The sequence below is a fragment of the Microplitis demolitor genome, chromosome 1, assembly GCF_026212275.2.
Source record: "Microplitis demolitor isolate Queensland-Clemson2020A chromosome 1, iyMicDemo2.1a, whole genome shotgun sequence".
NCBI classification, from domain to species: domain Eukaryota; kingdom Metazoa; phylum Arthropoda; class Insecta; order Hymenoptera; family Braconidae; genus Microplitis; species Microplitis demolitor.
In genome coordinates, this window is record NC_068545.1 from 979,657 (window position 1) to 993,607 (window position 13,951).

Genomic DNA, 13,951 nt, shown 5'->3' on the forward strand with positions numbered 1-13,951 from the left:
AATTCACTCCGTCATTCGGAGTTTCGGAGTAAACAAATCACTTCGCATACGGAGTAAATCGGGAGTTTGTTTCAGGAGTCGTCTCCGCATTTACTCTGGATTCAAAATTTTTTTTCAGTGTAAAATTTAACTATTAAATAATAATAATAATAATATATGATACTGATGAAATATTTAGGGAATATAATTCGAAGATAATTTGGCAATATGAATGGAAAGATTTTTTAGCGGTTGATGTGGCGTGTGCGAGGTATCATTGGATAGAGGTTTGGTATCGATGTGCAGGCTACCAGTTGAAGCTGTCGGGGGGCGAGCGGAACCGAGCTGCTGAGCCAGCACTCCCTCTTTCCTCTTCCGTTCCTCTGCACAGACTCCCTTCCGTCTCCACCCCGTCGCATCCCACCCAACGCCGTTCCTAGACTATAGAAGAGCACCGCCTCGGCTTACTCTCCTCAGTATTCACTCGGCTCGTATCACTCTCCACACCCACACCCACACCGACACGCACACCCAAATAAGAATATTTTATACGTAAATATTAATTACAGGTAATTTTTTTATTTTTTTATCCATAATCTCCCGCTTTTAATCCCACGAATCCCAGTCTTACTAATCTCCCCGCTTTAAAACAATTAAAAATATCCATTTTTTTACTAATATGTAAGAAATGATAACAAGACACCTAACAATATAATAATTTAACAGCTATGTAAATTTAAATGTCTTTTTAAAAAGTAATACCAGAGCCACCCCCGTTAGGGGGATGAAAAATGAGAATAATCTGAGTATAAATTAATAGACACCTCAGAAAAGTAGTAAAGGAACTCAGTAGATATGCATTGATATTCAAGCGTTAAAGACGGTATTCTTAAGGTATTTTACCCTCAATCTACCCTCGGTGTGTGGGTGTGTGTGTGTGTGTGTATGTAAAGTAAGAGGGTTAAAAGTGTGTGAAAATAATTGAGTGGGAGCAGGACCAATGGCAAGTGATAGTGCTATCAGCCAATCCTTTGCCAGCGAAGGTCTGACTAGCAAAGGCTCCACCTACTAGTGTGACGTCATGGCCGACTAGCGGCAGACTGAGCCTCTGAGCAGGTCCCCATTCGGTTGGTGTATCTACTGTGGGCCGCGCACGAAATATCCTCAGGTTCGTGGTCCAAGCTTAACCCTCCCACTCTATATCTATTCTTGACAGCACATACATACCATCATCACACTGACAACACAAATACCTGAGCTTAAACCCATTTCCTATCTCTTACCTTAACTCTGGCGAGTTCATTTTTCGTAAACTCATACTCGGCCCCGGGGCTCTGGTGTTCCTGTTCATTTTAACACGTACGTTTTATCGCGCTCGCTCTTTTTAGCTAGTGTTCATAAATATATATGTATAAATATGTTGTTGTACGGTGGGACGTATGTACGAATGGGAAAATACCCAGTCGAGGAGGTGCGAATCCACTCTCAGTGACCGGCCAGCTAATCGGACAGATCTCCTCGATCGTTTCGTGTCTAACACATCTACTTTATTTTTTTTTTTCACGCTTATTTTTTACCGCGTATTGTTAAACCGAATGACACGATGATTGATCAGGGTGATGACATTTAAGTGGATTTATATTTTTGTCATTTAAATTTGTGAATTTAAATAGTGAATTTTAAATAATTGTGCAATGGAATTTATTATAATTATGATTATTATTAATTAATGTGGCTTCAAGTGACGTGCAATTGCGTAAGAAAATGTTCGCAATAAGATACAGAATTTAAAAAAAAAAAAAAAAAAATAAGTAAATTAATTGGTGGCCAGTAATTGGGACTGAAGTTTAAAAAAAGTCAGCAAGACGCCACAGACAAGAGTACCGAGTTGTGTAGAAGCCGCCGAAGAGAGTAGTGGTGGTGGTGGCGGTGAAGAAGACGTATTATTAAACGTAAGTGATAACAAAGTAAATCCTGGTGAGAAGCCGGTTCCTTATGTCACTACTGCAGCCTCCGCGGTAGAGACAACGGCCGTGGAACAAGTAACTGTTGAGGTCGACGAGGTCAAGATGGAAGAAGAGGACCACTTAGCAAGGGAATACGTCCAGGAATTTGTTCTCGATCATCTCGATCCCGCCGACGTTAAGCGCGAGGTGATCTCAGCTTCCTAAACCAAACAATCGCTTCTTATCATTTGTTCATTTTTTATATTTTTATTTTACAATTAACATTAATGCTTATTGTTTATAAAGTCCTTGCAAACCCGTTGATACCTTGGGACTAACACCTAATTATTTATTTAGTTAGTTAATTAATTAATTTGTTGATAATTTTTTTGTTAATTTTGTTTTTTATTTTTGTCGAGTACCAACTGGATCATCAATTTCATGAATTAATTTTAATAGGTACGACTAAGCTCACCGGCGATGATGGTGAACGGTAACATCGCGGGCCAGATCGCGGGTCTGGCGTTAGCTCCATTGACTCCCCCGGCCCATGAGCTAGAGCAGCCGCATCCTTTGTACGGTCAGCCGCACATTCAAGTGCAGCACGGAGTCCTGGTTAAAGCACCCCCGGGAGTCGCCACTCACTTGACTACTCTGTCCCATCCGGGAACTCCACCGGACACTCCGCCAGTCTCGGCCTCGCCGCCTCCGCTCCAGCAGCATCATCGCAATGACCGCGATCTGCGTAACGAGAAGACCGGGTTCCTGTTGAATCTCCAGCAGCAACAGCATCAGCAGATACCCCAGGATGCGGACATGCACCAGATGAATGGAGGAATGGGATGGCTGACCCAGTCCTTGAGACAAGAACCTTTGGACTTGAGGCCCCATTGTCCTCAAGAACAAACTCCTGAGCCACCTCCAGAAAGTTGGTCTTCCAGTCATCATCATTTTCAAGAGCTGCAACACTTACCCAGGCATATCAGACATGGAGGTAATTTTTTTAAAAATATTCGGGAATTTTTTTCAAACCAGAAATTTGAAGAATAAAAAAAAAAAATAAAAAGAAAAATATTTTTTGTTAATTTTAAGCTCCATATATCACGATGTCAGACTGCTATGGTCCAGGATCAGGACCAGGAAATGGAATTTTACCTCCAAGCAATGGAATTCTTAACGGAATGGATGACAGCATGCACACGATGTCGATGCAACCAGGACGACCACTGAGTGTATGCTCGGCAAATTCTTGTGGTCCAGGCGGTCACAGTCCTGTCCATCGGTCCAGTGGTCACTATTTGAACTGTAACAGCAGCAGCTCTCAAGATGATCTGATGAATGACGAGGTCCTGATGTCGCTGTCCGTCCGCGAGCTCAATAAGCGACTGCACGGCTGCCCAAGGGAGGAGGTGAGTAAGGTCTCTCATTTTTTAATATTAATTCATTTTCCTGTCGCTTTAATTAATTTAAAAAATTTATCGTTAATTTCCGAGCATTGATTAATGAAAAAAATTGTGCTTAAAAATTTGGTGAAATTTTGATTTATGAATAATTGTAATTATTCGCGTGTTAAGATCGTGCGACTGAAGCAGAAGCGACGGACGCTGAAGAATCGCGGGTACGCGCAAAACTGCCGAAGCAAACGACTGCAGCAGCGACACGACTTGGAAACGACCAATAGCACTTTGAAGATCGAGTTGCAGGAAATAAAAATAAAAAATGCCCAACTGACCCAAGAACGCGACATGTATAAGCAGCGGTACGAAATTTTGCGCGCGAGGTGCAGTCAGAATCACGGCAACCATGGGACTCATGGCACTCATGGTAGCCATGGTAATCATCATCAGACGACCCCCCAGTCTCAGACCACCGGACAAATGTCCAACCAACAGCATCAGCACCAGGGACCAGGTCACCATCAACATCAACCAGCACCTGGAAGTCCTGAAGTTTATCTGTGACATCGGCGACGCGCCGGCGCCTGTTGGACTTAGGGTAATTAATATTAATAATTAATCATTTATTTTATAGATAAGTTTATAAAGTGATGTGAGCTATAGAACTCTGTGGATTAAGTGCAATCGATTGATTTTCATTTTTTTTTTTTTTATATATAAATATATAAATATATGAATATAAATATATTTAGCAATAGGATTTAATTGGTGCGTTTATAATTGAATTATTTTTTTTATTTTTTAAGTAGTGATTAAGTTTAATTACTATGGAATAATGAGGGATAGATGAGAAGGGGCAAAATGGGCAGGTCTAAAATTTTGGTTAAAAAAAAAATTTGAAAAAATGCGCGGTTTAATAAAATTTTTGAAAAGTTGATTGAAAAAAATTTGAGTGATCGAGTCTAAGTAAAAAAAAAAAAAAAGTGAAATTTGAAAATATAAGAAATTATTTTTTTTTTTTTAACACCGGAAATACTGAAAATTTGAAATGTCAAAATTTAAAAAAAAGTAAAAAAATTATTTTTACTGACAGTGACCCATTTTGCCATGGTCTCTTCTATTGATCTATTGTTATTGTAAAAAAAATATCAACTAGATTGTAATTGTTTATAAATTTAAATTTCTATTAAAAGCTAAAATTTGTTTAAAAAATTTGGCCGTCTTTATTTTGAATATTTTTAAATTTTCAAATCTATAAACTAGAATAGAGATTAAAAGACGAGCAATAATAAACTTCTCAATTAATTTTAATAAATTTTTCTATGGAGAAAATGTGCAAATGACAGTTTCCAATTGTCATAAAAAAAAAAATAATAATAATAATAGAGTAATATTTTAATGCAGATTAATAAAATAGGATCACTAATAAATAACTGAATTTTAAATTAAAAAAAAATAATTATACGTATACGAAGTGAAGATTTAAATATATTTTTACAGTAGCGAGACTGCTTACGATATCTCGTGATAAATATTTTTTTCATTTTAAATTAAAGAAAAAAAAATTAATATTAATAATTTGGAATTGTTAAATATTAAAAAAAAATTATAATTATTATTTAAATGGCCAAATTAATTTATTTTTTAAAAATATTTTTAATAAAATTGTCAAAATAAATTTTTTTTGTTATTTCATTGTAAGAAATTGTGCATTATGTTTAAAAAAAAATGTTTTTTCCTGTTAATCTGTATATAAGATGATTATTACGATAATAAAACTACAAAAAAAAAAATAAATGTTAATAATTTGTATTTTTAAAATTAATAATTTTACTTTATTTTACTCCTTCTTCAGTTTTAATTCCTCTGCTTAATAAATAATATTAATAAAATAAATTTACTAAAGTGATTACAAGCATTAGAAGATAACAAATAAATCTTTCAATGCATGCTGTAATTTTTTTGGAAAAAAAAATAAAATAAAGGGGAACGTAAATGTGGGGTAGTAACGGAGATAGAGAAGAAGAGAGAGAGAAGTTTATATGAAGTAAAGCTGAGTCAAGCTTTATTGTCAAGTCACGAAACTACCGTGGCCTATCTTTATCTTCTCTCGTGTCACCCTTTCGTATGTAACAAAAGCCTAAGTATTTTACAATATTCTTTTCATTTTACATTTTCATATTCACTATAAAAAAAAAATTTTATTTTATTTTTCACTAACGAAATTTTTCTACTGTTCGGTGATTGAAATATTTATTTCTGTTTTTGGGGTAAAAAATAAAAGTATGTGTAATAAATATATATGTATATAGTGCAAGAAACTTTTGGCGGCGACTGAATGAAGAAATACGAGGACCAAAGAGGAAGTTGATAAAAAGAAGAAAAAGTTGGTGGAGTATAAGTAGAAGAGGAATAGGAATTGCAGTAAAAAGAGTGTGGGATCTTCTTAGGATGGCTTGAATCGGGTAGAATTGAAAACGAGATCCGGTATTGGGAATGAGGGAAAGACCGCCGATGAGAAGACGAATGATGTCCGTTTTAGTTTTCGGATATCTTGACCCCTGGTCAACGGATCACTATTTTCGGAGTTGGAAACTATTCTTTGGATATTGGCTTTGAATTATATTAAATTTCTTATTTATTCACAAACTTTAATTTTTGTTTTATGTCGCAATTAATTTATTTTTTTTCTTTCGGGTTTTTTATTTTTCGAGGTCCTAGCGAACAAATAAAGAGATCTAAAGCTTAGGATGTTATAAAAATTTACTAATTTTAGTATCTAAACCCCAAATTTTGATTTTGTCTACGAGAAATGTTTTTAAAAATTAGCGCGCGCAATTTTATTTAAATTTAAATTAAAAAATTTTTAAACGAAATTCAAATTTCGCGGTATATTTTTTTTTAAGAAAATAAACATTTGCGTAAAATAAAAAACTCATTTATTTAAATAAAAAAAATTTGATAGCAGGTGTGTTAAATCGACACGAGTCAAGTGAATTAAAAAAAAATTTTTATTAAAGGGAAATCCGGGGATAAAAGGTCCAGAAGTGACTAACAAGATCATCACAGTAGATCGCACGCGCCTTCGCAGGACTAAAACGTTTAGTTATAACGATATCACTCGTCAATCACGCTGATGACTGGAGAGTTGGTGAGCTGTTGAGTTAAGTTAAGGTCTTAAAATAAAATAAGAGACTTTGAACGAGTGGTTTACTGCTAAAGAATATTAAAGTATAAAGGAATCGCGTGGTGTAATACCGCGAAACTTTATAAAATCCATTTTTAACCAGTCGCTTTTTTTTTTTTCATACCCGACGGGCTCTCACGCATCGATGAAAAACAATCGAATCCTCTGTCCTCTCGTTCTTCTGTTAGATGACGAGTATAATAATAATCTCACCCCTGCATTCACTGACGAACAGGTTTCATGAGATGATCCGATTATCCTTTGAATCTTTTTAAAATTTTATTTTTGTAAAAAACAAAAATATAATTTTTTAAAAATTTATTCTTTTATTTAATATTAATAGCGCAGATTTTATATTTTAAATTGATAAAGTTGAGCAATTGGAATTAATTTAACGGGTGTCAAGGTTTAAGGGTGGTATGAATTATAAAGGGGAAGGAAGTTAAATCTGCTGCGCAAGGCTTGATGGATAAAAATTATCTCGTTAAAGTTAAGAAACTCCGTCACTTAAGTACTTTTACCTCAACATTTAACGTTACTTTAATTTTTTTTTCTTTTTATGTGACTCATTGTTTTTAATTCCCAATTAAATATTTTATATAAGTATCACTGCATCATTGGAATGTTTATAAATATATCGCTAAGTCAGTGGAATTAAATAAAGACGTTGCATAAATTTATTTTGTTGTTGATGGCCGTCGACCCGAGCGTTGACCCGTTCTTAGTAAATAGTTTTAATTATAATTAATTATTTATTTTTAATTTTAAACAATGGAGATAAGTATTTTTTTAAAATTTTAATTTAAAAATTTTTTTTCAAAATCCCCGTTTTTCAAATTTTCTACGTCATATTTTTTTATTTTTTGAAGACAAAAAAAAAATTTAGCTGATTACTTCCAAAGGTCGGCGGTTCGAACCCCGCTTAAACCCTAGACTCAAAAATAACTTTTTTCAAAATTTTCGCTATAAATTTCCTAAAAAAAAAAAAAGAAATAAATAACCCGAGCAGTGACAGGACCAATGCCCGATATTAATTCGATTTTCAGGAATAATTTAACATCTAACTGATTTGGGAAGGAGTCTAGTCTAGTCCATGAAAGATCCATACTAGTCTATGGCCAGTGATGCTCCTTTTTAGCATTTTTATGTGAGCTGCTGCTGACAGTTTATTTTATTATATCACTAGTATATAAGCCAATGTCCAGCGGTATAAAATAAGTTTTGTCGTTTAATGTTATCACAGATTTATTTTAAATGATTCTTCGATTACTTTTTTTTTATCAAAATAATAATAAAAAATATTTAAAAAAATTTATCAGTAAAATCTATACCGCCATAAAAAAAAATAAATGAATGTATAACAGATGCAGAGACAAACAAATTCGAGGACATAATATTATACACAAGGGAAGCCTCGAGAGAATGAGAATGACAGGCTTGTTGGCTTGTAGGTATTCGCGTTTTATCCCACAGCTCATATATATAAGCCACCATAAAATCCGATTTGTCTTCTATTTTTTTTTTACTCCGAATCCAGAAAATCTTGAATCGGTTCCATACAGTAGCAATCTATTCTTTTATTTTATTTGTCCATTGCATTGGTACTTGTGTTTTCGTTTTCGACGTGGACGCAAGGATCAGGATCTCGAGGGGAAGTGGACTGAGTCGGCTGAGGGTGAAAAAAAAGAAGCTGATGCACAGATCGAGTGATGCGACGCGGGTGTAACGCACATACGATCGTATACGATTAGCATGACAACAAGTCGGGGGCAGAACGATAGTTTGTTACAGATGCCTGGACCGAGGGTCGGACGCTAGGACGTTACTACTGTCATCCACTATTTTTTATCTAGTCACGGTCAACTGGCTTACCAGGACTTCCCGCCCATTATTAGCGCGACAGACTTACAATGACCGGATAACTACTCTCCATGGTATAAAGTAAATAAAAAATTTTTATGTTCTGCGATACTTTTTATGCTTGGTAAAATAATTTTCACACTCGGGTATAATAATAAATTGCCGAGAAATAAATTTAATTAGAAAATTTTCTCTCACTTTGATACTTGAAAAATTTTAAGTCAGTTTTCGACTTTCGTAAAAAAAATTTTTAATAATGGCCCATTTTACCTCAGAGCCAACCTCCCTCATTTTTCAATAAATTTTAAATTGGCCGCAGTGTTCAGACTGACCATCTAACCCCTTAACTTCACAAACCTTCAAAATTTTTTGCCAAAAAAATTTTTCTTATAAATGATGTCTCATTTTGCCTCTTTTCTAACTTCTGCAGCCTTACGGACAGTTGTGCCAACGAGAAAAAAATGTTATTGCGCCACCTGGTGGATGAATTTGTAAACTGGTTTAAAAACTGCGCGTTACTGTTCCAAGTTCAAATTAGTAGTGTTAAAAATAAAAAAATAGACTATTGTTCTACTCTATAGACAGAAATTTTCAAAACTTTAACGAGAAATTAATAATTAATTATACGAAATAGTTTATATATATGTAAATGATAGTGAGGGAGCAGTAGATGAGTATATAATTTACCCGTTAAAATTAACAATGACGTTCAACAGTTGTTCTGGAGCTTAGGACCGACGTTAATAGCACGTCATGGATTTCCGGGTTGACGTGTGACAAGTGTATTAGCCTCGTTAAGGGTTGGCTACGGTGTTTCTCGACTCTTGCTACCAGTTATTCATCCACCCTCTGGTATTATATCTCACGTGTATTGTATTTTGTACATCCTCTCTACCAGCTGGTAGCCCAACAAATATATATGACGTACAGTGATACTTTTAATCATGACAGTTTCTTCTATATTTTTTTTTTAGAATTATCACATGTTAATAACAGTCAGAGCTCGTTATAAGACTATTTTCGCATTCACTACTCAAATTTTTGTCCAATATTTAAAGGATAAAAAAATCTGTTGTTAAGATAATGAAAAAAAGGACAAAGGGTCACCAATATCGTGAATGCATTCATGTTTTACATGCAATACGGCACCAAACACCAGGTGGATTCAACAGCCTAGCAGTAGAATTTTATGGTCTTGACCGCGATCTGTAGCAAAAGTAAAAAAACTAAAAGCAATTTTGGACCCTTTAGTAAGTGGTCAGGAGTCAGGAGTCACAAGAGAAAAATATATGAATAAATGCTTATGTACACATTTATATGACGTGTAAAAGAAAAGCTAAATCATGTTTCCCTTAGTCTAATTTTTTTCTTCGATTTATTAATCTGATAGAAAAGTGGAATTCGGTAGCCGATTTTCGACGAGCGAAAAAATTCATGGTTTCATTTTTCCAAGGATTAAGGGAAGGATTCGTGAGTAAAAAAAATGTTGCTTAGATATCTGTCCCTTCTACTTCAGGGATTTATGGGGGTAGTTTATTGAAATGGCCAGTTTTAGGTTCTATGCACGCAGTAACTCGTGTAGATTTCCAGGTAACTGACGTCTTTTAGATATATCAGTCTATCGTCCATTCGGCACTTAAATTTTTTTCACTATTATTTTTATTTCATATATATATATTCCGTGATAGTTTTTTAAAATAAAACTTGTTTGAGTATACGAGTGTGTGGGGTGTGCGTGTGTGCGCTAAATCTTTAATATTCCATTTAATATCTCGAGTTTCTGGAGCGTCTGTCGAAGCAGGACCCCTTCCATTTCCGGCAAGAGCAAGAGCAGTCTATATAAATCAAACGAGAGATATTGGCCGTTTTTGCGCGTCCAGGCCGAACCTTCTCTATTCTACAGGACTTTCTGACTCTTCCAAGACATAATTGTTTTCACGGATTATAAATTTTACTTTTTTTTTTTAGTCATAAACTCAATGAAACTTTTAACTTTTCACTTTTAAAAATTTATTATTATCTTTTACACTGACAAAAAAAAAAAGTTTATGTTTCAAGTGACGCAATCAGTGCTGGTGTAAGTCAACACGACTTGTCACTCGGTCACGATTGTCACGGCTCGATGACTAGTTTGGCAAGGGGAGTAAAGAGTAGCCAGTAGCTAGAGGGTCGGCACGAGGTCCAGGGAAAGTGAACCGAATACAAATCGTGAGAAGAAAATAGCGGTATCTATATAACTAAGGTGGATAGATGAGGGACAAATAGATGACCGGATAGATGAGTAGGTGTGGGTTCCTTTGGCATCTTTCGGGGAAATGGAGAAAGACAATCGCGGAGACTGGACTGATAGAGCAAGACAATGATGCTAGTTATGTGTACAAGGGCGAGAATGCGCGACGGCTCGACGACGCTGCTGCGATAGTGCTCTATTGCAGCCGATGAGTTGATGAGAGTGAGAGAAGGAAAAAAAATAAAATTCGGGCAAGAGAAAGAGTGTGGCTGGTGATTGGATTACAGTCAGGGAGTCCCAGTGGACTCGCCAAATGACCGGGACAAATTGCCCCTTGCCTTCGGGAATACTTATACTATCCAACGACGATCGACCTTCTTCTTCACGTGTCTTCGGGTATTTTTATACCGTCCACGACACAACTACTGATCGCTACTACACTACTTGTGTACCTTCATGACTTGATCTCCGATACTTTTACTTTTTTACGTCCTATCATACACCAAATAAAAATTATTTGATATATTTTCCTTCTGAATATTTTCATAATAAAATTTATTTACTCACTACTTTTTTTTTCTTCATATTTTTATCAATAATCTTTCGAATTTTTTGTTCCATTCAAACGAAAAAATTTGATAGATTTTAATTGCTAATTTTTTTTTGCAAAACCACATGTTCAGTAAAATTAAAGCTTACGCTCAAGCGAAAAACAATTTTAAAAATTTTTTTTCAGTGACTGATAATTTAAATAATTTAAAAAATAATAAATCTAGTGGCACCTTAAGACCTCAATAAGAAAAGTCGAGGAATACCAGCAGCACATGAAGACCAGCGATTAGTTCGGCCATTAAAATCGAGCGAGAAAACGTTATTACCCAGCGGGAATCGGCTGTGTTATCTCCCCGGTCAATTAGATCCGTAAAGAATAGCGCATGGTCCATTGGTCCTGGTGGTCGTTTCACCCCAGCCGGACCCTTTCACATATCCTGCCACCACCGTAGGCCGTGTATTATATCTATGTCTATTTTTTCTTCCTCACTCTCTCACCCCCTTATTCCTCCTCCTTCTTTGTCATTCCACGGTGATTTCTCTTCAGCGACTCACGAGTCCGTATCTCCGCGGCGCTAAATCTCCGAATATCCGTCTCCAAACTCGTAACTAAAATAAATAAAATTACAAACATCACATAATATTAAAACAAATTAATAGTTGGCGATTAGAGTAATTATCAGTCCGTATGATAAGGGAGAGAGTCCTCGGCCAATTAAGCCTGTTTCTGTATCTCTCTAGGGTGGATTTACTGCTCTTTAACCTCCACAAAAGTTTTGCGATAAATAAGCTTTGCTCCACATTCGGGTCTGCAAGACGAGAATCCTCGACTCAGAGCCAGACCCAGATCCAGACTCGGACTGAAACTCCTCAGACTCGGACTCAGACTGAAAGCGATCGAAAAACAAGGGGGTGAGAGAAATACGACGATCTGTTGTCCCAATAGAGACGATCTGATTGCCCGTTAGTTGAGCCAAGTTAGCGCCCATTTGCTCTCTCAACTTTTCCGAGTGCCCAAGTTAAGAGTAACAAAATCCACTAACGAATCATCTAGTGAAAGACCTAATTTATGAGGGTTGCTGTGATTTTACTCTCGACTAAGATATTTAACTTGACGTTAAGTTGTTAAGAAAAAACATTAAATGAAAATATTATTGAGATGAGGATTTAAACGCTTGCGAAAGATTGACAAGAGCTTTTTTTTTTCTTTTTGCATGATATATTTTTGACAAAAGCGCAACACACTTGACGACAATGATAGTGTATTGTTGTTCTTGGAACTCAACACGTATTGTCCGTGGACATGAAGGTCCACTTGATCACGATCCACGGGTGCTCGAGGCCTCTGCCGATAATATGTCGATTGGAAATTCATAAGGCGTCGTTCCAGCCCCTAGCCACCTCTTTAATGCTAAATCTATCGCGCGGTGCAATCGCTCCGCTTTTCGACTACCATTGTCTCTTATACTCTACTCTACTCTACTCTACTCTTGTACACTTACTCTGTGCTATATATACTAGAGCTTTACTCTGCTCGCGAAATCTCAGATTGCGGAAAAAAAAAACGATCGATGCCCGCAGGCATAAGCGTAGACACTATTTTAGTGCACACACTTTTTTTAATCTCCGATAAAAAAATTTTAGAGCTGAGGTAAAGTGGTCAGTCTTAAAATTTTGGTAAAAATTTTTTTTCACATCATTTTTTTTATTCTGGAGCAAAATAATCAGATAAAAAAATCATATGTTCATTTTGCCTCCTTTTACAGGAGTAAATATTTAATTAAAGTATATAAATTGTCATAAAAAAAATTTTATGAGTAATAAAATATATGAAATCCTTTTTCGGGTCATGTAATTTTTTTAAGCCAAATATTTATGGCATCAAAAAAAATTAACGAAATTAGAATATTTAAAAAAAAAAAAAAAAACAATTTTCAAAGTGTCATGATGAAGAAAACGAGATGGGGTAGGAGTAGTGGGAGTTTCGGCGCCAGAGGCTGGTAAAGGAACGAAGGAAAATACACACCCGCAGCCACAGTTCACATGGCTTTTATTCTTTTTTATTTTATTTTATATATGTGTACTATTTCCTTTTCCTTTTCTTATTCTCACACTCTCAATTTCCCTTTGGCTTTCTCCCCAAGGAGTAACTAACTGAACGACAACTAAGCGAGTGACTGAGTGAGTGAGTAAGTGAGTTGGTGGTATGTCTATAGGGTGTTAAGGTAATGCCCCATTAGTATGTGGCCCCCGTACTAACATGAGTAACACACTGGTCTATACCACAAATGTGTGATCGAATCCTACAGTATCCTGTTCGATAACCACAAGAGACGTTTTCTTTTTTATTTTATTTTATTTTACTTTTTTTTCTTGTCTTCAACGAACCACTGGACTACTGGACTTTATCCACGCATAAACCAGTCTCTCTCTCTATATATATATATATATATATATATATACTCAATCTGTTCTGATACACTTCTACACGTAACGTGACAATGATCAACTTAACCAATGGGAAATCCTTCTACCCTTATTTACTGTAACTGCGGAACCTAATGCCGAAATCTCTTTAACTCAAAATTTTATTCTTTTACTTTACTGTTATTATTATTATTATTATTATTATTATCATTATTATTATTATTATTATTATTATTATTTTAAAAAAGTTAGTTGAAGGTGTTTTAAGATGACTATAAAGTTATCTCTGGGACAGAAGACGCCAGTCATTGATGGCGAATTAGGAGACGGAGAGATACAGGGGAGGCTGAGATAGGAAGACGTTGATGTGAAT

At 35.5% G+C, this 13,951-nt stretch overlaps 1 protein-coding gene across 2 annotated transcripts; it reads left to right on the plus strand.

The window, feature by feature from the left end:
- The first annotated feature begins 1,837 nt into the window (after nucleotides 1-1,837).
- On the plus strand, nucleotides 1,838-4,945 carry LOC103569837 (uncharacterized). 2 transcript variants are annotated; one of them, XM_014439842.2, is made up of 4 exons: nucleotides 1,838-2,132; nucleotides 2,385-2,919; nucleotides 3,018-3,343; nucleotides 3,500-4,945. In XM_014439842.2, the coding sequence occupies exons 1-4, from the start codon at nucleotides 2,049-2,051 to the stop codon at nucleotides 3,884-3,886; spliced, it is 1,332 nt and encodes a 443-aa protein (XP_014295328.1). In that variant the 5' UTR covers nucleotides 1,838-2,048; the 3' UTR covers nucleotides 3,887-4,945. The 2 variants fall into 2 exon arrangements, with proteins under 2 accessions (XP_014295328.1, XP_008545583.1); XM_008547361.3 differs by having other exon boundaries at nucleotides 3,018-3,334.
- The last annotated feature ends 9,006 nt before the right edge of the window (nucleotides 4,946-13,951 follow it).